Consider the following 25,173-nt stretch of genomic DNA (forward strand, 5'->3'; position numbering starts at 1 on the left):
TATCCAATCCGATGAGTTGAGAGCCGGTGAAGAGACAAAGAGATTGTTCTTGTCTGATCAGAGCCTGAACTTGAGTGACAGGCAACATCAAGACAGAGAAGGCGCTGCAAGCTACTCTGATTTGAAGACTGCACAGAAAAGACACACTCTGCGTTTTTCGGCCTGCAAACAGTGTGTGATAGTCTCCTAAGGGGCCGTGTCCAGTGTCCACAGAATTATTTTTGAGCTGTCAGCGCCTTTCTGTCATCTGCATTTATATGGCGAAGACATTCTGGAGTGCTCCTCTGCCCTGCTCTGTGTCTTGTCTTTCAGTGCTCTCGCCATCCAGTGCCTTGGGCGCATCAAACAGAAAATATATTCAACTTTTGGCGAAGAGGTCAAGGTCGCGTTTGATCCTCCCGACTGTCTGACAACCTGCTCATTAATTTATGACCTAACTTTGAATCGTTGAGACCATGAGAATTGCAGGTTTACGGTTATTTTGGGTAGTCTATTGTGCCAATAATAACGCAGATCATTCAAGCACAGCAATGCTTGGTTTTGAATGTTGCAGGCGTCAATAAACGTTCCGTGTACGAAGCATACACATGATATGAAAAGGCGCCGATGTAGATTGCAATAATGGACCCCTATCAACACAGATTGAAGGGAAATGACTAGGCCTACAGTGACGCTGGGGTTGTGTTATGAGAGACCGTGTCATGTCCTTGCGTTATGCAGGTGCCCGTGTTGACAAGGAGCCTCAATCAGTCTCTGATCGATGCCACATTAATCTCTGTCATCCTCGTGATCCATTTACCCATTTCATCGCCCAGCCATGTCTTAGGAAAGCATCCATCACTCCCTCTCCTCGCACAACACACACATCCTCCCAAATTAAGGCCTGTCACCATCGGTCAGGGGGGTGTGAGAGTATGGAGAAGTTATGTACATCTAATCAATCGAGTGATCAATTAAAGTCAGCTGTATGTAGTGTGTGTGTGTGTGTGTGTGTGTGTGTGTATGTGCGCGTGCATGTGTGTGTTAGTAGTAAGAGAGTGAGTGAGAGATAAAGGTATTTCTACAAGTTTCACATATAAACATATCAAACATTTAATTTCCCTTTAGATGTCATTGGGGTATTTGTCAATGTCAACTATCAGGAGCATTTGGGCGTTAGCCCATCATTCAGCTACAGCCAGCCATGTTTGATGGACTTTCAAGCTGATTTGTTCAACTAATTATTTGATAGTCGGTCAAGCACTGCAAAGCTGTCCACTGTGACCCGTCCAATCAGTCCTGACGGAGACACACAAAACATCCACCCATCAAGATGCCGTCTAGTGGGAGGGGGGGTGTGGGGTGGGCAGCCTTGGTGGACTTGAGATGGATTGATTTATCAATAATGAGGCTAAGTGGACGCATTAGAAAAGCAATGGTGACCAGAGGCTCATCCATAAACATCAATGTGGGTTTGATTGTGATGCACGACAAGATAACATACTTATCCCCTTATCAAGCACAATCCCAAGAGAGACAGCAGCCCCTTTTCTGAGACAAATACATGTGTCAAGAGTGGTTATTTTTTTTATTTTTTTTTAATCGTACCAGTTGGTTTTATTATGACAATGCACACTCGCTAAGCAAAAAAGCCTTGGCATCCTACAAGAACCAACTACATCATGATACACTGTACGTGTCACTCGCTTCCAACCTGCATCGACCAGTCACTGAATGGACTGCAACATACATCATTATTGCAAAGGGTCACTTTCAGTCAAAAACAAACAAAACAAACAAAAACAAAAATAATCGTTAGCAAACAGAAGGGCATAAAAATAACATTTTTTGATTACATAAAATACGGGTCATTCCAACTTTTTGTATAGCAGGAGATACATTTTTATATGCAAACGCACACACACGCTGAAAGAACTTAAATAAAAATAAAAACACTTGAAATATGTGACCCATGAGAGAGAGAAAAAAGGGTGTACATAATCGAATCAATACTCTAAGCTAAGATTTTACAAATCGCAGACTAATCATTAATCTTTTTTTTCCTTTTTCCTTTTCATAATCAAACAATTTGAGGCTGTATCAAAAACTTTGTAAAAAAATTAGAGATTTTCCATGACCATTATTTTGTTGTGTGATTTTCCCTTCAGATATGTCATCTCCCTCCCTTTCCTCTCTCTGTCATCTTCACGCTAGCATAAGCTCTCCTCTCTCCACCGACCTCTAGAGCTGATTTATACCTTGTCGCATGATGCCATAGCGGACCGGAAATAGCCAGTCTATAGGCTCACAGCGTGCTGTGGACGAGAGTTGTGAGCCTATAGATCTGCTATTTTCAGTCTGCAGGCGCCGTTGTGCGGTGGAGCATAAATTACAGTAGGCATACAATGTGACTGACTCTACAGTCCCTTACCGGTGACATTCTCCATTGGCACGCTGTTTGTTTGTTTTTTGTTTTTTTCCCCTCCTCTCCCCAGAGCTGAGAGTTGAGCCTCGGTACATAAAAAAATAATTTCCCCTGGTCTAAAATAAACTGCAGGGCTCCTCTTCCCAGTTGACATAAGACATCTGGAGCTGATGTGTAAATATACAGCTCCAACCTGACAAGTGAACCACGGTATGTACAAAAGACACTTTTTGTTGCATTACTGAAAAAAGCTGAAATTGCGTTCCACCATCAGTTAAGATCGTCAACTTCAACTAAAACGTAGGCATCCATTTTTGGAGTGAAAACAGCGGAAAGGGGGAACCTGTTGATTGTGTAAAACAGCAATCCATGCCTCGCAAAAAGTACCGAACCTAGCCAAACTGTCTCTCAAATGGTTTGCCCCCTAATTGATCTGTCAAAAGGCAAGAGAAAAGGACAGTTACATGCTTTCCCACATACTGTAAGCGGCAGGTCTGTGACTGAGCTGTGGCTTCCATCCGATCCGGCTGTTCATTCACTCACCCTCTCAGATATGAACTGTGCATACTTATCCACTTAGTCATGTGCACCCAGCCAAACATAATGTACATAATATCTGCTGAGTGTAAGAACAATAAACAAGGATATCTTCACATCACAGAGAGCATCCGTTGTTGACTCGTATGAGACGTGTTCGTATTGTTTCACCAAGGAGACAAAAAAGAGCTCCTGCAGATTATTTTAGGGAGGCACTCCCTTCCTTCTATCTTTTTTCTTCCACCACCCAACAAAAATAAAATATATATATAATAATGCTATCTATCAGAACATCTTTTCGATATACAGTGAATCTTTAAAATGGATAAAATCAAACAAACATCATTTATTATTCATGTCTAATTCGTTTTTAGGCTACCTTGTTATTCTCATCTCGACTAGACATAAGGATAGAAATGGACAGCTAATGTTAAAAGGCAAACTGTATGGAGTCCCAATCCGCGCACACACACACACACACACACACACACACACACACACACACACACACACACACACACACACACAGGCCTCTCATTCGTATATGTGTTGTCTGCAGGGGCGATCCAAAATCCTTGCAATAAAGATTTGTTTTTTTTCATATATTCAGAGAATCACTCTCTTTCTCCTTATTAAAAACCAGAGTTTCTGCCTGCAGAGGTCTGATGGCAGTTCATTGTCTTCTCGTATTATTAAAAAGGGGCACAAAAGGAGCGCTGTTAGGCAAAGTAGTTTGATGTGAAGTATGTCCAGAAAAATAAACAGAAATTGGGGGATGCAGACACAGAAGACCCCCAAAACAAAAGCAGATTTTCAAAACAACATTGAGGAGGAAAAAAACAAACAGATAAAAGCGCTGGGATAGGAGAACACTTTCTCCCCAACTGTCGCTACTGACCAACTTGGTCAGCTCGTGAGCCGGCATAACAAGACGTTGTTTGTTCTTTGCAGGCCACCATAGTAGCTGGGTTCAAACTGAACCAGTAGTCTTGCCCAGCCTTTTTTTTTTTTTTTTTTTTTTTTTACAGCCAATCAACCCTATCTCTCTTCCTGAAACACCCCTCCCTTCCCACCCCATCCCAAACCAGAGTCCAAGTTGTCAGTATTGTACTTGTAGCACCTCTTTTCAAATCCCTCCCCTTTGTGTATATATCCAAACAGACAAAACATCAGCAAGGAAACCGACTCCTCAGTTCAATTCAGGTGTCCTCTCCCTCTGCCCGTGTGAGGGGAGGGCAGGGCCAAGTCTTAGGGTGGCACGTAGGGGGGTGGGGATCTGTAGGGGGTCATGTTCTTGGGACGGGAGCCCTTGCCCTCCATGGGGGTGGTGAACGGAGGCGGTGGCTGGTAGGGCGGTGCGTTGGGGTCCTCGTCCCGCAGAGCCGTGTACTCCCCTAGCAACTCCTGGTTCAGGGGGGTGGTCTCCGGCGTGGCCATGTTGGGGTACTCGGGCGGCGGGAGTGGGGGCTTCTCCTCCTGGAGGATGAGGGGCATGCTGGAAGAGGGAGGGGGTTTGGAGTCGTCCAGCTCGTCGGCGAAGATGATTGGCACGCCCTTCTTGATGAAGGTGGCCTGGTCCTCAATGGTCAGCTTGCCCTTCCGCTTCTTCCTGTAGCAGATCATCGCTATGATGCCGGCGATCAGCAATATGGCGGCCACTACAACGGCAGGGATCACCGTGTGGAGATACACATCGTCCGTGCTCTGGCGGCCCGTGCCCGAGGCCGGCGTCACAGCGGCGACCTCCACCATGGGAATGCTGTGCTCCGGGACGAAGGACCACATCCTGCAGCTAGCTTTGCCTGACACCTTGACGTCCAGGGGCCTGAACTCGGGCCCCATGGTGCTGATGAAGTACGGCTTGGGCGCGCCGTTGTCTTTAGCCAGCTTTGCGCTCATTTCGGCGATCTGGTCCTTGGGACACGGGTTCTGTGGGAGGCTGGTGTTTGTCCACTCCACCACGATGGAGCCCTTGGTGATGTTGCGCAGGCTCACCGTGCTGCTGTTGCGGTCGCCCAGGGCCATCGCCAGCCTCTTCACCAGCAGGATCTTGAGGTGAATGTTGTTGGTCACCGACTGCAGCTCACCGTCGAAGCGAGCTTTGAAGAGCACCGGGGACTTGTCGTTGAGAGGCCAGCGGTTCACCCGCACCTCGAAGGCGTCGATGGCATTGAGGCCGCCTTTGTCGGTGGCGTGCATGAAGTACTCGTGCTTGCCGACGTGCTGGGCATCCGGCAGGCCATAGAGGAGCTGGCTGGTGGTGTTGAACTGGATCCAGGAGCGTTCTCCCACTGCTTCGTTGTGGTTCTCCCGTAACGTCAGGCGCAGCTTGTCCGTGGTGCCGTCCTCGATGTCGAAGAATGTGTCGGAGGGGATTTTGACCTCGAAGTAGGTTCCCACCAGTGCATTGACCTGGTCAATGGGGTTGCGCAGCTCAGGCTTTATGTTGTGGAGGTCTGGGACGACAGGGACGACAGGAACGACGGGCGAAGGCGTGGTGCTTCTGGACGGCTTGGCCGTGGTGGTCTTGGGCTCCCTGGGGGGTGCTGGCGTTTTGGGCTTCTTGGGCCTCTTAGTCGGCCTTGTGGTGGGGGTTGGGGTAGGTGGCGTGGCAGTGGGCACTACAAAGGTAGGCCTGGTCACAGTGGCCTGGATGGTGATGGTGCTTGTGGCCTCCATCACCTTGGTTGGCTGTAGCGGTATCAGGGTCGGGGTGTGAGCGATGGACTCGCGGACCCTAATCGTGGGCTTGCCAGGCAAGGGAACAGGTTCTCTCACAGGTGAGGCGAAGCTTTCGGTGGGGCCGGTGATGGACGGAGAGGAGAGGGTCGGGACGATCCTAACCGGAGGCTCCACCAGCGTCGTAGGGGGAAGCACGGTCAGAACAGGAGTCGGGGTGTTGTTTAACTGACGCCTCACCCTCTTTGGCACGTGGGGTTTCTTGTTGGCAATGTGCCAGCCCACCACGGGGTAGCCCAGCTTAGCAGACATGGTGCCCTCCTTGGCAGGAGTCTGGACGCTGTTGATGTTTGGGACCGTGGTCTGGTCCAGGGAGCAGCCCAGCTTCCACGACAGTAGGGCTCCGTTTTCCACCACCTAGTTGTAATGAAATGCATGTATTAATACACAATGCATAATGTATTAATAACCCTAATTTATTATAGTTTTATACTCATTTTGTTAACTACCAAACTTACTCGTATTTATTATTATTATTATTAGATGCACTTTGCATCAGTAAGTGCTACAGTAAGCTACAGTAAGCAAATGCATAAAATAAAAAAGAAGAAACATCACACCACTAAAAACATCTAAGAAATGGAAACAACATTTAAACATGGGGGCCTATAGGTTATTAATTCCCTCTCCCCTATCCATTCGTCCCTCCATCCATTCAATCAGTCTTCATCTTCACTCACCGGCTACAACTAATTATATTTCACTCATCCATTCATTCATGTTCAACCAGAGCACCTACGCACCTTCTTAGCATTTCCCGGACCAGCCATGAAAGCCGACATGTCAAACAGCCGATTGTTGACCACCGGGAGGATCTTCATGTGCTGGAGAGCCACACCGGAGAAGCCCCGCATCCTGTCCAGGAGCTCCACCCTCTGCTCCGAGGTCATCTTGGTCAGATCGGCGTCCAGGATCACCGTCAGCACCGTGACGGGCTCCTCGTGGCCACAGATGAACGGCTGCACCTCGTTGTTGGTCTCCAGAGAGGCCTGGTTGAGCGCCAGCTGTGGCTGCTCGCCGTCTAAGTGGTCCTCGGGGTGGACCTCGATGGAGAAGACCTCCGAGGCGGGCGAGGCGGGGGACTTGGTGCGGTTGGCGATGGAGATAGAGATGTAGTGGACACCCTTGTCCTCCTCTAAGGGGAGACCTCGGAGGACCCCGCTGTCCCAGTCCCAATGGAGCCAGGCCGGAAGGACATCCTTACCCATCTCGGTGATCTGAACAATGGAAGAGAGAGAGAGAAACTTGAGCCATTTTTCCTTTTACAAATGAGGTGAGATAAAATAGCTATTATTATGCTGTTCAAGAGTATTGCAAAGGGTGTCGAGTCCATTTACTCTGGCTCAGAGAGAGAACAGAAATAGACCAGATAATGATTCTTCATTTGACAGAACCAAAATATCAAGGCATGGTGATTAATTATTTGCTCTGAGGCAAAAAGAGAGAGGGAACAAAGGACAAAAATATTGCAGTAGTGACATTTTTTATCTAAAAACTGTTTAAATAAACAGATTAACATAACTACAAGACGGTTTTTCAATCAGACATCTTGAAGATAATTCATTGGAAGACAATTTTTCTTGTTTTCTCACTTCCTGTGAACGTCCTGGAGTGTAAGTGTTTAAGTCCCTTGACGTGTCCTCATCTCACCCACACAGAATGTCATCCTCCATTTCTCCATTCACACTTAATGGCTTCAACTGAATCCCTTAAAACCTACTCTCCAATCCATGTGTTTGGATTGGTCTGGCAGCATATAATGGAGAATAGCTGTGACAACAGGGCATACTGTATCTGAAAAGTCACGCACTCTATTTGAGCTGACAATGTTGCAGTGTTGCATGAAGAGCACTGAGACAAATTGAAACAACATAAATCTGAAAACAGGCATGACATACGGGTTGGCTTTCAAACTATCACTGCAAATCATGTACACATGGCACACATTTTGGCCACACGCACAAAACCCCCGAACTACACACAAGAATACAGACTAGTGGATTGTAATTTGAATCTGGACTAAAATTAAAATAATTTAGCCAATTACATGGCTGGGGACACCCCTGTGCCTGGCAGTTGGATGGAGAGAAATGGATCACCAGAAAAAAGTGACTGACACACACACACACACAGAACACACGCACGCACGCAGGCACGCAGGCACGCAGGCACGCACGCACGCACGCAAGCACGCACGCACGCACGCACGAGAACAAATGTGCCCTACGCTCCGCTGCTCCTTTAAGTTAATTCTGCAGCTAATAAATCCTGGTTGATAAATTATGTAGAGGCAACACTCCCATGGCACATCATTAATGCTCTAACCAGCACACAGGCAGTGCTGGGGGGAAACACACACACACACACGCACAACATGCACAACATGCACAACATGCACAGGCAATAGGAAACACACAATGCACACAATACTGTACATAGGACATACTAGCAGATACACACAAATGCAAACTCTGGGATAACAATACACACAAATATATATTTGTGAGTATCATGTATGTACAAGTTATGGACACTAGCACAAAATAAAAACACGTTGATGATGTATGGTATATGCAAGGGCACAGGTATAGCCTCACACATAACGCACATAAACAATAATAATTCATTCAAAATGTGTCCGCGAGTCGCGACCCACAAATGGGTCCCGACCCACTGTTTGGGGAACAGTGCTTGTAGGGCATGTGGCCTCCTAGTCACAGCACAGTTGTTTACAGTCTCCCCCCTGTTGGTCACAAGGCCCACTAGTGCCGACTGTAGCAATTGACAACCTCGTTCTGCAAACGATGTTCCACACAGCAGGCGAGCACAACTATAGGCCTTCATGTTTACATTTCTTCTGCATCAGAACAGTTGATGTGGGTCCAGTAAAGCCCTTTGGTAAATGGTCTGCATTTCTATAGCGCCTTTATCCAAAGCGCTTTACAATGTGCATTGCATTTACCCATTCGCACACACACACACCACACACACACACACACACACACACACACACACACACACACAGTCATCCACAGTGGAGGCAACCATGCGAGGCATCCACCTGATAACCAGGAGCGTTTAGGAGTTAAGTGTCTTGCTCAAGGACATTTAACACGAAGCCGCCCCTTTGAGAATTGAACAGTGATTAAGGGCTATACAAATAAACTTAATGTGACACTTCTTTTTTCTCAATCAGTATCTATATGAACACACATAAAATGCGCACGCACGCACGCACGCATGCATGCACGCACACAGCTGCTAAGCCTCTAACAATTATCTCTCCGCAGACTCCAATTCCTTCAGTACACTTCCCACCTCCTACAAGAGCCTCGACACCTCCTCAAACCTCCTGCCCCTACAGTAATTAAACATCCTTCTTCTCCACCTTGGGAAGTTCCACACCAAACCACATCAGAAAGGCACACGCACACGCACTCACACACGCGCCCGCGCACCGGCAGCAGGAAAAGGCGAGGCCCTGTTTATTTATTTCAAGACCACACAGTGATTCACACAATAACAGTGATTCACATGAATAATGAATGAAAGTCTCATACACATCACACATGCATGGAAACGGAGCACGTTTTCTTTTTATTATGATGTCCCCCCCATTCCAAAATATACCCATTCATAGAACAATTCTCATTTCTCATTTGCTAGTTGTGCTTGTAGCTACCGCAGGCGTTGAGAACAAAACTAAACCCAACTAAACTAAAGCAAATACCTCAAATGCAGAGAAATAAGAGTCACGGCTTATTTAACTTTGTCAAGGGTCTGTGACAAGCCCTGAAACTTTGAACCAAGCTCCTGGCGACACCACATGGCACCCCAAATTAAATCATAACGAGAGAACCCACGAAGGCTGAGGCGGTCGCCGGGCAGTAATCTTGTGTGAATGGTCATAATTGCTCTGTAAATTGCCCTGTCGTTCTCCCCTGGAGCACAGGGCTCTCCTACCCCTACGCTGCTAACGACGGGCGGCTTAAAATGATGACGGAGCGTGCTTTATTTGATTTGTCAGGTACTCAGGCGAATGCGAGAGGTCGTCAAGCCGCGGGGCCGCGGGGGCCCGATTGAAATCACACACAACGCATGTTAATAAGATGATGACTTTGGCTATTTCAGACTGCTCGAAACGAGGCCGCAAAGATTACAGTAGTTACAAAAAGTCAAGTGCCCGGATTCGCTGCAGGTGCACCGTATGCAGTGTTGCAGCTTCAAAATCTCCTGGACCAGCTGGGAAAAAATGTGTGCGGGGAAAATTAATGACAATATGAATGATGCACTTAACCCCAGATCACTCCATTTGGGGATGTTGAGAGGATGATAGTGGACGACTGAGGTCGCACTGGGCAGCTCCCGGGTGTGAGCAGCAGCGTGTTTTATTCCACCAGCAGAAAGCCGTGCCTTCCCATTGGAGCATTCTTCTCGACTATTAGATTACTGCTGGAAGCATCAACGGAGAGGCCTCAAGTCCCCTCGCACCCTGTTCGTGTCTATACAAGTGATGTAACTCTTCCTATTGTAGTGATGCACAGAAGTGGGGGTTGAACCCCAGCCTGCCGTGCCAATAGGGCTGAGCTGTTGTGGGCCGGGTCTTGGCTGGGTGCTGCACTAGCATAATGTGTGGCCCTAAAGGTTATCATATGCTAGATCAGAAACTATGCAGCCATTCCATTATCCAGCATAAAACCCACACCATTGGCATGGTTACGATTTGTTCTCGTCTTTAAAACTAAAGAAAAATAAGCCAAAAAAAAAAGGAGGGAAAAAAAGCTAGAATTAGGAAACATGCAGTTCATTCTGTTATGGATGCCACTGTGCTCTGACTACCTGGTGCGATGTCCTAGTTTTGTAACATCTCGTAAAAGGAAAACCAGTTCACTTGATTTAATTATTTATTCGCCACAGAACATTTTTTGTCATCCGGCCTTCAACAACTTACAAAGCATGGCATGCATTCCTTACTTAAAGAGGATGGTAGGTTGCCTGGTGAATCTCATTTACAACTACCAATCAGTCTATATTCAAAATGACATTCTTATTATTATATCTGCTATAGTGCATGATGAGTAGTACTTTCTACTTTTGGTACTTCAAGTACATTTTGATACCGATACGTATTCTTTTATCGAATTCAATACTTTTACTTGTACTTACTTGTACCAAAATGGACACATTGTGTTTTGCTAACACACTATTCATCTATCTCCGGGCAGTAAAAAAAAAGGCTAAAAGGCAACCCACAGACCAGACTGTTTTACAAGCAAGCTATTAAGACGGGGCAAGGGCACCGAGATTTACATACTGATGCAGACATCACCGCAGCCCCACTTTTAAATGCCTGGTCTCTATGCTATAGCCCTTTCCAAGCAGTCTACTGGGGATTCGTTAAATTCTTAAATTGCTATCTCTTTACACAATCAGAGGAGAATACAAAGTGACTGAACTGGCAACCACTTGATGTAGACACAAGCAATGGCTGACATCTGCTCAGTCTTAAGTTTAATTAAAAAAGAGAATAATAACTAATCTCATCAAAGACAAGCTGCGTTTGATCGTGGCTTGCGCACACGCACACGCGCACACACGCACACACACACACACACACACAGTGACACACACGCGTTAGCCAGGAAGTCACCGTGACTATCTGCACGCTATACTCTGCGTGCTATAAGCTAGCAGGATAGAGCTGGTGTGTGAAACGGTCTTGTGATGGATGGGTGTAAAACAGTGGAAGACATTAGCCTCTTGCATCATTTTTAATCTACTCTCCATCCATCGCTCCTTCTTGATAGTTTCTTGTTTGTTGCGGGGGTTTTGTATGTCAGTGCAGGCTTGGTTGCAGAGGATAGATCATTTTAACCACTTAAAACCCTATATGCTCCTCGTTTCATCTTCACCAACACTCGATCTACAAGTTCACAACGTGTTGCAGAGCGTGTAGATCTGAGCGTGTAGATCTGATATTTTCACTGAACGCTCTGATCACATGCCCAGAATAGGGATGCTAGGGTTCATGTGGTTAAAGGGATATTTCACTTAAAACAACTTTGTCATTTCATCGTCTACTCGTCTAATAAATGAGAACAGTGAATGAATAAACGCGCCCCCCTCACGTTAGGACAATATCAGTCACCAGAAAAAAGGTTGGGTTTTTTCGATGAATCTATCAAGGTTAAAATGGAAAATGGTTTGAAGTTATAATGGGTTTGTACAGGAAGGGGGAGGGGCAGCTAAAATTAATATATATATATATCTAAATACTGAATCAAGTAACTTAAAAACTGTCTGGGGTGTTACTATAAGCTGTTTTTTAAGCGAAATATCCCTTTAAGATGCGATGAAACAGCCATGACGCGTACAGAAATGTATAGGCTCTCCCAGGTAATGGGGTCTATTTAGTAGTGCAATCATGATCAGGGTGAGGAACCCCCGCTCTCATTATTTTCTCCTGGGAGACACACACATTTTCATCCCCTGACCTCTTTTGAGGACAGGTGAAGGAACGACGGACAGAGGCAGGCCGGGGGAAGAGAGAGAGAGAGAGAGTCACTGAGCAATGACAATGATGGAGAGAGATAGACTGTCTATGAGAGAGAAGAGCACAGGAGAAAATGGCTGTGTGATGTGAAAGAAAGCGAGAGACTGCAAGAGAAGAGAGAAAGAGAAAACAAGCAGAGAAGCGACAGAGAAGAGAGGAACACAGTGAGGGACTGTTAGCTCTTAAATGACTGCAAGACAAAGAGAGAGACAGCAGAGAATGAGACTATGATATTTCCCTACACGTGCAGATATCAAGTCCAGGAGTCCCTCAGCGGCTTTTTGGTGAGGTGGGAGAGAGAGAAAGAAGGCCATTGTTGTGAGGAGAGAAAGACGGCCATTGTTGCAGACAGGAGCCCAGTGACAGCTCCACAGATAAGCTTCATATTTTGGCGTCGTCGAGTAAGGAAAGAGAGAAGAGGGCTTGGCAACGGACATGACTCAGGTGAAATTGGGGAGAGGGAGAGAGAGGGAGCAAGAGAGACACAGAGGTGGGACTTAAAAGCAAGGACCAATGATGACACATGGAAGATGGAGGGAAGGAACAAATATGAGGTGAAAATAACAGAGGGTAGGGAGAGAGGTACTGTCGGAAAGACAGAATAGCAGGGAACATTAAAGGAGTGACAGTGTGAGGGAAGGAAGGAAGGAGATAAGGCAAGAAACAGGAATAGCAAGTTGCTTGACGGAGATAATAGAGGCAGGAGCGAGAGAAAGAAGGAGACAGTCAACTATATGGGGGTCCAGAAATGGACTGGGGGATAGAATACATGAAGAACAGAGGGGAGGATACAGGAGAAGAACGAAAGGGGCCATCGTAAAGGAGGAACGGATGAGAGGGAAGGGTAGAAACAGGGAGAGAGACGGAGAAAACCCTCCAGTGTACCCAATACAATCTGCTAATTTAAGAGCTGGAGTTAAACACTCTCCGAGTTAAAAGTATTTTAAGGCAGTGGTTCCAAAACCTTTCAGGTCGAGACCCAAATAGCACATGTACAAGCGCACAACACGTCACTTTGCGTCGCGCTGTGAGCTTGTAGATATCTATTTTCGCTACTTCTTAAATAATATATATAATACAATATTTCTTAGATTAGTTTTAAAATGTTTATTGTGGTGCAGGGAGAGGAAATAAGATGCTACACAGAGACAGAAAAAAGAGAGAGAACAGATAGGGAGAGAGATAGCGGAAAAAAACAGAGAGAACATATAGGGAGAAAGATAGCTATACACTGTATATCTAGTGTGTAACATACTATATATACAGTATATACACTTAGATATAGTCAGAACAGAGGGAGTGAGAGAGAGGGCCCTTACAGTATATACACTTAGATAGTCAGAACAGAGGGAGTGAGAGAGAGGGCCCTTGCAGGAATTACTGGCACAGTCAAATGTTTCCAGTGGAACATTTGAGACGCCCCGGGAGGAGTTGGGACGGGTAGATGGATGGACGTCAGGGGGGGCAAGACAGGCCAGAATGGGAGGTGTAACAGTGTGTGTGTGTGTGTGTGGGGGGGGGGGGTAGCCAATGGGCAGGCAGATGTTTGCGAGAGGCAGAGGACTTGTGACACTCATTTGCAAGTGTTAAAAATTCATCTGTGGCCCACGGCTGTTGCATTCAGGTACCACGTGCACACACACACACAGAGAGAGAGAGGGAGAGAGAGAGGGAGAGAGAGAGAGAGAGAGAGAGAGATACCTGGTGGTGGAAAATGCATGCCCAAACTGTCTTCTGCTTTTCAGGAAAAGCAGCCTAATTCTCTCTGGGCTGACAACTGTGGATTTTTGGGGCCTAACAATTAGTTTTTCCCCCGTTAAAGCTGGAAGTGAAGCAGGTGGTTAATAAGACAGCGCCCTGTGACTGAAGCATCACAGGTGGAAGCTTTTATATCCCTGAACTGTCAGTTGGTTCTCAAGTAAATAGCTCTCAATCTGACAGCTATGTAATACGGCATTTTGCTGCATAATAAACACTAATGATGATGAAGTAATGTTTGCTATGATACCACCCCCCAGTCTCAACCAAAATTAATACCAGTGGTGGAAAGAGTACTCAAATGTGTTACTTAAGAAGTATCAATACTGCAATATAGAACTACTCTGTTACAAGTAGTGTGGAATTCAAAATGTACTTGAGTAAAAGTACAAAAGTATTGGCATCAAAATGTACTTAAAGTACCAAAAGTAAAAGCACTCATTATGCAGAATGTCCCTTTTCAAGTTTTCAAATGTACAAAGATCATTTGAAAATAGCAGATCTACAAGCTCACAATGCGTCGCATCGCAGACATAAGGAAAATATTATGGGCTGTGGGATGAGATGAAAAATGCCATTAAAAAGCTTGTGATTGCATGGGTGAGAGACAGAGAGAGAGCAAAGGCAGATGCAGGAGTGGCATATGTCTTGCTAAGATATGCATGGGTGAATTCACACAAATTGATGTACTGTATGTATGTGTGCACACACATGAACACACGCGCCCACGTACACACAAACGTCAACACACACATACACAAAGCTGCAGACACGCCCTATTTCCGAGTCGTTAAACTACAATGATTGAGAGGGCTCTTAGCAATAAAGCCTGCCCTAAATCACACGCACGTGCACACACACCCACACACACACACACACACACACACACACACACACACACACACATAACCTGAGGTAAACCTGGTTGCCAAGGCCTGCAGACAGACTCTTTCTCTTTCTCACTCATTCTTTCACTCTTCCTCTCTCAGTCGTTCATTTTCTCTCTGGGCTTCTGTCCTTTACTCTGGGCAGAGAAATACAGACAAACCCCCCCAAAAAACATTTGGTTGGATTTTACAGCAATGAATTGGCCAGTTAGAGGCCAACAGAAGCTGGCCTTTGTTCCACTCCAGATGTGTACAGTACACATGAGACAGGATAAGACGAGAGAGAGAGAGAGAGAACAAAGAAAATGGCAGTGCAGTTGTGTGTTAGCATGTCTTTAACTTTGTGTACATCAGTCTGTGCATGCATGTCTTGGCATTGTGCCTTCTCCCTGCGACTCTGGCCTTTTGTTATGACAAGAACATTTGTGTAGGTGGCGGTGCTGGTTTGTTTTCAAACTAGCTTCTTCGATTGGTTGCTGGTCTGGAGAGAAACAGCACAACCATATAGCATTCTACCTGCTGAGATATACAGCAGTGTGTGTGTGTGTGTGTGTGTGTGTGTGTGTGTGTGTGTGTGTGTGTGTGTGTGTGTGTGTGTATTGGAGAGAGAGTGGGAGAAAGAAAGAAAGAGAGAGATGTGAAGGAAGAGCAAGGTGTTAAGAATGTGTATATGTGTGTGTCTGTGTATGTGTTGAATATCTCTGTCACACTGTGTGTGTGGTTTGTTTTCTGCAGACTCAACTTCTACTCTGACTAATGCTGCAGCTCCACCAGAATAACTCACTACTGTCAGGGTGCACACACACACACACACACACACACACACACACACACACACACACGTTCCTCATTCTTAAAAGGAATGCATGTCCTAGGCACTAACAAGTTACAACATGGACACGCGCACGCATGCAGGCACACAAATGCATCAGTCCACGTGCACCACTCACAAAAGCCCACTCTCTCCAAATAGCACAGGTATGTATAGTCAGACTGCCAGACAAATTCATTTCTCTCCGGTAAGGAACGGTGTGACTCGGCTGAACTATTCTGAATTAGAAAGAGGAACAAACAAAAGCCCGTTTGTTGCTCTGACAGTTCCAGGAATATCTGCACCAGACCATCTACAAAAGAAAGAAACTCATAATATATTATATATTTATAAGGGGACTGTCTGGACAGTACTCCAAATAAACCATTGCTATCTTCCGTAGATTGAATGTGTCCAAACTGTCCATCAATAACCCATTCTGTCCTTCCTTAAGCCTACAGTACTTTGGTCTTAATGGGATGGGTAGCCGTCTTTGCCTCGCAAATTGCGTACCAGCGTCTTTGCCTTGACCTCCAGGCTGGAGCCAAAACATGTCATTTCCGTCATTGGATATGGCACACTGTTAGCAACCGCACCGGAACAAATGAATAGAATATACGACAGAATGGATAGAGTGATAAATCACGGTAATAAAAAAAGATTAAAGAGACGAGAGTGATAGAGTCCTCAGTCCAGCGACCTTTTGTGCCGACGTTACCGCGGAGAGCTCCCTCGATAGCAATAAATGAACAGCATAATGACGTGCTCAAAGAAAAATAGGGGGAAAAGGTAAGAATGTAAAAGACATCTTCCGAGTTGATTTACTCGTCCTCCGGTGACACGCTTGGAAAACACACTCGTCTTTTGTCGTCTCCTTTGTCGTCTCCATCAGTCTAGCACTGACAGGCCGAGCTCCGCCGTCAAACAATCATTTCTCCAGCGAGATGCTTGACAAACAGCCACGGCCAAGCCCTCGTTTGTCCCTGGGTCAGCAATTATCTCTTTTCTCTTTGATGCCTTGTGAATAATACATTAGCCATCTTCTTCTCTTTTCTTTTTTTCTTAACGGACTAACGAGCTGCTATAGACGCGATAGAAATCATTAAACCTTAAACACGGTGGGGTAATGAGGGACATGATATTCTAAGCAATGTTTTTGATGAGGCAGAAACGGAGCCATATTGCCTGCAGCTTGGTGCATTGGGACAGATTTCTACCATTTGAAGAACACTGACGTCTACTGCATAATATGCCAAATGTTGTTGTCAATATTGCCTGTAGCTGAAGATGAATAGGAATCTATAACAAAAACGGTGTAGCGTGTTCCTATTGCATGGGAATAACATAACACTTTAAAGAGAGATATGCAATGTTGCCCACTGTCAACACGAGTCTTTGCCTGAAAGTGAAAAAGAAGTGATGGCTTAATACAACTGTATTATCAGCTTTCTCCATACAGAGCTGTCTACTTCGGACCACGTTGTCAACTGAAATCCAATTAATTCAAGGAATAAAATAGTTTACCACTAAGGTTAAGAGCTGAGTTGACTAAAAGCAAATCCATTGTTAGCTAAATGTATTGTATTGTATTACTCGGGAACAATGCAAGTAGAGGAACGAAGCAAGTTGGGAAAACCTATACATTCTCTGTTGCAGCACATTAGCTCCTAGTCTGTTGCCTTAACAGGTAAACGTGTACGCAAACAGTATCTAAATATAATCTAGCACACAATGAACTGCAGACTCCAAATATGGCTGTGGGTCAGATAGTCATCCGGAGGGCAGCACTTTGCTCACACACACTGCAGCCTGCACGTTCCCATGGCCACTATCAGCCATGCTGGACACCAGGCAGGTTCTGGTTGAGCAAAAATACTCAATGTATGGGTACGCTCAACATACATTTGTGTGCATACACATCTTTTAAGACACGCTTCTCGCGTGGTATCTAACCACACAGACTTTTGGGAAATCTGGTGGCCAGCAGTGGGTATACATTTGAATGTTCCCGTTTCATCATTATCAATGTTTATTGGTTATTTATCAGTTGAAATACTTATTACTTAAAACTGTACTTGTTTCGCTCTTTTATAACGCTACTACTACACCAAAGCTCTTTGCCAAGAATATCCGATCAATATACAAGCTTGGTTCAATTGGTTAAATCACTACATTTTAGATATGTTGTATTAAAGAGTCATTGACGTTAAACCAGAGCTTTGGTCGCTGTGCAGTGCACCATGCAAGTTTTGACATACTGTAGTAGTCAAAAAAATAGAATGTATGGCTGAAGAAAGAGCCATACTATATAACATCAACTGGACAAAGGGGAGGCAAGTCCTAACATGGTAGGTGTACTGGAAGGTGCGCTTGGATAACACAGACACAATAGTACGGTAGTATGGATGGAATTTCAGATCCTCGGTTGCTAGGCTAAGGAGAAAACATTTCTCTTTTTAGTTTACATTTTTCTTCGCCGATTCCTCAAATATCCCCCCCCCCCCCCCCTTCTCTCTTTGCAAATGTTAAATAGTTCATCTACTATCAGTGTAGATGAACTAGATGAACTGTAGATTCTACACACATTGCTTGGCAGGGTACTGCTTAATCAAACACTAACACATAGCGGGAAAAGTTATATAAATTAAACAAAGGTGACGGAAAGGCCAAAATAAACCACCACCACCATTTTGATCACACACACACACACACACACACACACACACACACACACACACACACACACACACAATTCACCAACACCATTTTGATCAACCAACACACACAATGCCACCAACAAAAACAACACCATCCCCCAATTATGAATGAATGCTGCAGAGTGTATAATTTGGAACATATGAAGCTCGGGGACCGCCTACTGTATGTTTAGCTACAACATAGCAACATGGCCACCACCATCCCAGTGCCAGTAACTGCCGGTGGTGCTAGCTGGCTACGATGACTCATATATTCTGGTGTATATGTGCGTGTGTGTTTTTATCTTTGGGTTTCCCTCCCTCTTTGGAACGCCAGTTTTCCACTGCCAGGCTGCCAGCTACGGCCGTGCAACAGCAGGGGATTGTGGGGTGAGTCTCTCTCTACTGAGAGAGAAGTATGGTGCAGTAATGGAAGGAGAGAAAACTGACAAAGAGATAAAGAATAGAATGATAATAATGGAAAGAGAGGGCAGGAATGGCATGCAGGGAAAGAGGGACTAAAAGAGAGACACGCATAAAGGAAATAATTGAATGACAGTGAGAATGCCACTGTTCAGAAAAGAGAAGAGTCCTGAGAGAGAAATACAAGACAAAGAGAGAGATGGGGAGAGAAGGCTGATGGTGTCTGTAGCTATCCTAGTGGAGTCAGCAGAGAGAGAGAGAGACAGAGAGAGAGAGAGAGAGAGAGAGAGAGAGAGAGAGAGAGAGAGAGAGAGAGAGAAGGCTGATGGTGTCCGTAGCTATCCTAGTGGAGTCAGCAGAGAGAGAGAGAGAGAGAGAGAGAGAGAGAGAAGGGGGGGGGACTGCAAGGTCAGAGAGGAGAGGGAGCAAAATCTAGAGTCATAGAGAAGGGAAAAACTAACTTTCTCAAAAGAATGGTTTATTTATAGTGAAGACAGAAATTGAGAAACAAAAATACAAAAAAATTACAAAAAGTGTGTATGTGTGTGTGTGAGACTGCGTGTGTGTGTGTGTGTGTGTGACTGCGCGTGAGAGAGAGAGAGAGAGAGAGAGAGAGAGAGAGAGAGAGAGAGAGAGAGAGAGAGAGAGAGAGAGAGAGAGAGATGAAGCAGAATGGAGTAGAGAGGAGGGAGGAGGGGCTATTCTTTTATTCTTTTTTGTTTTGTCACCATTACAGCCCCAGGGGGACTGGCCCTTTACAACAACTAGCTACTGTCTCCATTCATCAGGACAGCAGAGGTACACACGGGTCAGTCAATGTGTTCTGACAACCCACCACTCGCCTGCTGGCCACCCCCCCAACACACACACACACACACACACACACACACACACACACACACACACACACACACACAGTCTTGTTGCAAAAGCAGGTGTTCAGAGAAATTCGCTCTCACATACTGTACTTGCACACGCCGAAAGTATCTTAAAGAAATGTGCATATTGTTGGTGATGATCAAATTAAGTTAGAATGGCTTCTGTTCTGTGCCTCTCTCTCTCTCTCTCTCTCTATCATACACACTTTCACTCTGCCATCTCACACATTCGTAGGCATATGGACCCGCGGACAACACAAACACACTTGATTCATGAAGATGACATGTTCAGATGATTTGTTATCCTGGCCTTTATACCTCCAAGAGGGGTAAGCTAGTGTGCTCTGGACTCAGGACTGCAATTTCAAAGTCTGAAGCTCTGATATCGCCAGCACTACTTTGGATGCAAACTCACATCCTCAACGCGCACACTGCAATACTGCTGATGCATCGATAGGCCTACACACACACACACACACACACACACACACACACACACACACACACACACACACACACACACACACACACACACACACACACACACACACACACACACACACACCACACACACACACACACACACACACACACACACACACACACACCCCTTCACTCTGGAATGGTCACTGGTCACTAGTAGAAAGGTACTCACATTTTTCACTTGAAAATGTATCAATATGCAATATAGAAATGTTTTGTTAAATAAAAGTCCGGAAATCTAAATGTCCTTGAGTAAAAGTACAAACGTATTGGCATCAAAATGAAAATAGCAGATCTACAAGCTCACAACATTGTGAGCTTGTAAATCAGCTATTTTCAAATGGCCGAAATGAAGTGGTTAATGTATGTTTTGTAATAATAATCAAAATCTACAAAGTAGTAACTAATGTTTTCAAATACATGTGTAAAAGTACAATATTTGGATCTGAGATGTGGTGGAGTAGATGTAAAAGATTGGAAATTAGAAATACTCCAGTAAAATAAAGGTAATACTTAGAAATGGCTATATGTTGGTAGATCTGAGAAGGCTAGAAATCTTAAGCATGGAAAGAAATGAACTAGAAGAGTGCCCGTGTTTTAGAGTAGGATGATTTTCTAATTAATAAACCCAAACTCTGAGCTATGGTGTTATTTTCTATTTCATGTCTCCTTCACTTGAATATTTATTGTAAGAAACCTCCCAGGCTAAGTCTGACACTAATTTATTGTACATAGAAACATTCATTACACAGGCTATGCACCTTTATAATCCATTAACTGGAGGACTTGAAAAATGTTTCACAACCTCCTCCTGTAGTCTAATCAATTCAATTCAAATCCTCTAGCGCAGTTTCTCAACAAGCAACTCAAGACTCTTTTTTTTTACTTTAAAAGTAAAAGCTTACCAATACTGCAATAGGCTATAGAAGTACTCCGTAGAAGTAAAATTTACTTTGGTAAAAGTACAAAAGTATTGACATCAAAATGTACTTAAAGTAACTAGTAACTCAAAATAAATGTAGTGGAGTAAAAGTACAATATTTGCCTCTGAGATGTAGTGGAGTAGAAGTAAAAGTACAGACAATTGGAAATACTCCAGTAAAGTAAAAAATACCTCAAAATTAAGTACTTAAGTACAGTACTTAAGTAAATGTACTTTGTTGTTTTCCACCACTGGTAAATGGATTGAAGCTGTTCTTCTGATAGTGTTCTGGACAACGTTTCTAATGGAGAGTGGTCTGGAGGCCCGGCTATATATATATGAAACCAGTTGAGCGGAACTGATACAGGTCCCGAGCCTCAGCTCGTGGGCCCCACCATGGACTCTTGGAAAACAGTCCCAAGATTCATTGACGCATGCACAAGCTAAAAGGTGAACGCGCCCATATCCGCCCAAGGGCAACTTCCACACAAACACTTGTCAAGATTTTCATAAGGAAAGGCCATTAGTATGGGAGCGCAACAACACCAGGCGTTAGAAATTGATTTGGCCTTTTCGCTACCGCAACCTTGAGCCCCCGACCTTACAAATACCTGAGGGGGCCCACTTTCTAAAGAGAGCGGGAAGGAGGGATAGGGCTGATGAATTTCATACAGGGGGGCCATCGTGCAACGGGAGGGGGGACCCCAGGGGCCTGAAGGAGGAAAATAATAAGAGACTGAAGGCGGTGTTGAGATTGGGAATAATGGACAGAGTGAACGTTGCTAACATCTGACACATTCTGCCCATGCTCTTATCAAGAGAACCCGCAGTGTGAGTGAGTGAGTCTTTGATGTGTTGCTCAAGGACACGTCCGCAGTTACGCATTTGGGGCCGTTGTGGGGATCGAACCCGTGACCTTTCGCCTACAGTGCACCTTATAATCCTTCCCCGTCTTTCTCCCTGTTATTTGACCTCCTTTCACACAAGAACTCTCTCTCCCCTACGTGTATGTTTTTCATTCTCCTCCTATCTTCTCCATCTCCCCCTCCCCCAAATCTCTTTTTCCTAACACCCTCCCTCCTCCACCCCCACCCCCCCCCTGTATTCCCCACATCTCTCACTCCCCTGTGTCTCATCCACCTTCTACCTCTCTCTGGGCCCACCAACCCTCACCACTCCTTTACACAGCAGGTTTTAGCAGAGAGGAAGGAGAGAGAGAGAGAGACTTTCTTCTGATATTGATAAATACCATGATATCTATTTATGTGTGAAAAAAATGTAGTTGATATTCACAAATCCTTACATGTAACTGCATGCTAAAAGACAAACTACCCGTAAGTTAATTTTTTCAGGATGCACAAACGTCCCACGATATACAATTCTAATGATACATTACGTCGATATATTGCCCAACCCTGAGAGAGAGAGAGAGAGAGAGAGAGAGAGACATAGTGTAAATGAGTAGATGAAAGTGTTTGTCTCAGAGGAGCAAAAACAGCAGATGGATAAAGAGAAAGCGAGAGAGGCAGAGAGAGGGATTGAGGAAGGAGGAAAGCAAAGGATAGAGATGAGAAAGAAGGGAGACACAGAATCGCATGGTGCCAGTATTCGTTGTTTCCATGTGTGTATATGTGTATGCACGCGCGCGTGTGTGTGTGCATGTGTGTTACGACTGGAAAGACCAAGCCTGCCATTCAGCTAGCATTAATTCTGTGTTTGTGTGTGTGGCCCTCAGGCTTGAGCACTGGACGTCTGAATTTCAAACGGTTGGCATGGTTCAAACACCCGAGGAGAGAAGAGGAGAAGACGTTCCTAACGACCATCACATCGAGTATAAATCAATTATAGAACACACAGTTCCCTGTCAACAATCTGCACCCAGTCAGGCTGCATAAAACGGCATATGGCAGACACTGCTTTCTTGAAAAACATGAAACTTGCAAAAAGCAACGGATGGTTCCATTTCAACCGGACATACCAGTTATTGAAAAACTACCAGTCTAAACTTTACGGTAATTATTATTAATTTACTTTTAAGCCAACTTTTAATTGCCTTTTGGACTAAGGATGGTGCTAGAGTTAAGGCCTAGTACACCCACAAGACTGTGGTTGTACTAGGCAGCTCCCAGGTGTGCAGGCCATAAGACTGTGGTTGTACTAGGCAGCTCCCAGGTGTGCAGGCCATAAGACTGTGGGTGTACTAGGCAGCTCCCAGGTGTGCAGGCCATAAGACTGTGGGTGTACTAGGCAGCTCCCAGGTGTGCAGGCCATAAGACTGTGGGTGTACTAGGCAGCTCCCAGGTGTGCAGGCCATAAGTCTGTGGTTGTACTAGGCAGCTCCCAGGTGTGCAGGCCATAAGACTGTGGTTGTACTAGGCAGCTCCCAGGTGTGCAGGCCATAAGTCTGTGGTTGTACTAGGCAGCTCCCAGGTGTGCAGGCCATAAGACTGTGGTTGTACTAGGCAGCTCCCAGGTGTGCAGGCCATAAGACTGTGGTTGTACTAGGCAGCTCCCAGGTGTGCAGGCCATAAGACTGTGGTTGTACTAGGCAGCTCCCAGGTGTGCAGGCCATAAGACTGTGGTTGTACTAGGCAGCTCCCAGGTGTGCAGGCCATAAGACTGTGGGTGTACTAGGCAGCTCCCAGGTGTGAATGTGTGCAACTGCGTGTGAAGCAATGAGATACAAAACAAAGATAAAATCTAAGAAGTGCTCAGCCAATCTTCCCAGGTGAATAATGGTTTTTAAAAAAGAAAGAAAAGTAGAAAAAAAAATAGGATGGTAATGTTGTTAGTGAGTGCTGATTTCTTAAAGGGGGAATGTCATGCCCCTCGGGAGATAAGAACGGCTATCTGTCATGCTAATCATGATGATGACGTCAGAGTGGCAATGAGCTTTCCCCATTGTCTTCTATGCGGGCTTGGTGGCAGTAGTAGCATAGCAACTTATGCTACTCTTTTGGTGTCACATTTAGCTTCATACTGGGTGAAAGTCTCATTCGAAAATGTTAGTTACAATGACATTGAGTTGACGTGTTTTTTTGTTTGTTGCATAATCGGAATTTTGCACTCGAGTCCCGCCCCGGCCATCTAGCTCGCTGTGTCTCTCTGTGTGTAAATGATGGTTTAAAATTATGTAAATGATGGTTTATAATGATGTAATGATGTAAATGATGGTTTATGATGATGTTATTGAGTGCTGATTTCTTAAAGGGGGAATATCATGTCATGTCGTGTCGTGTCAGCAGACCTTTAAGGGTTTTTATCAAAAAAGTAGCAGCGTTTGGGGATCCTGTTGTCTGCCAACTGTAATTGAAGATGAGGAGAGAGAAGGAGATGAATGGAGGGGTGGAGAGAGAGAGTGAGCGAGGAAAGTGAGAAGGGATTGAGGGAGGGAGGGAGGAAGATGGATGGGTGGGAGAGCATGGGCAGGGGGAACGAGTGATCAAATATTGAAAGCCTGCACCATTAGGGAAGTCTAGATGAAGGAAGGAGAGAGAGACTATTTAAATAGCTAAAAGAAGTTTGAAAATGAGAGAGAGAGAGAGAGAGAGAGAGAGAGAGAGAGAGAGAGAGAGAGAGAATTCCACTAAAGCCAATTCAGATATGACGATTCAAAGGCCATTGTGGAGAATGCAACGCAATGACAAAGGAGACATATTACAGTGAAGAGCCTCAGGTTAGAGGCTGTAAGTGGTGGCAGACACCTCCACATTTCCTGACACAGTTGAAGTTCTTTAATGCGAAATGGCAACATTTTAATCCTCCTTTACATTTGGAGTCAGCCCTCTCATTCAGGCCAAAAGTCCATCCTCTGCCATGGCTTTTTAAATGCTTTCCCCCACTATGTCTCGGACTGTGTTTGAGCATCCGTGACTGTGCACAGACGCTGTTGATTTACCGTGAGTTTGAAGCCTCGCAGGAGAGTGCGTCATGGTACACACACTGCAGGATAGCGTGGACACAGGCGCACAAAGCATCGAACCGACCGACGACAAACACATGCTACCACGACTCACCTTGACAATGTCGTCCGGGTAGGTATCCTCCATCTTGCCCGTCGGCACCTTCATCTGGAAAACGCG

At 45.2% G+C, this 25,173-nt stretch overlaps 1 protein-coding gene across 2 annotated transcripts in view; it reads right to left on the minus strand.

The window, feature by feature from the left end:
• Window positions 1-1,426: 1,426 nt before the first annotated feature.
• dag1 (dystroglycan 1) overlaps window positions 1,427-25,173 on the minus strand; it is a 51,699-nt gene continuing 27,952 nt past the window's right edge. For both annotated transcript variants that reach the window (XM_080779869.1, XM_080779868.1), the window contains 3 exons: window positions 25,108-25,173; window positions 6,424-6,897; window positions 1,427-6,037 (listed from right to left, as the gene is read on the minus strand). The exon at window positions 25,108-25,173 is cut by the window's right edge and continues 702 nt beyond it. In XM_080779869.1, the coding sequence (XP_080635995.1) occupies window positions 4,190-6,037; window positions 6,424-6,897; window positions 25,108-25,173 (2,388 nt within the window). In that variant the 3' untranslated portion in view covers window positions 1,427-4,189. The remainder of the gene's footprint in view (window positions 6,038-6,423; window positions 6,898-25,107) is intronic.

Source organism: Protomyctophum bolini (genome assembly GCF_963924005.1).
Source record: "Protomyctophum bolini genome assembly, chromosome: 2".
Taxonomy (NCBI): Eukaryota; Metazoa; Chordata; class Actinopteri; order Myctophiformes; family Myctophidae; genus Protomyctophum; species Protomyctophum bolini.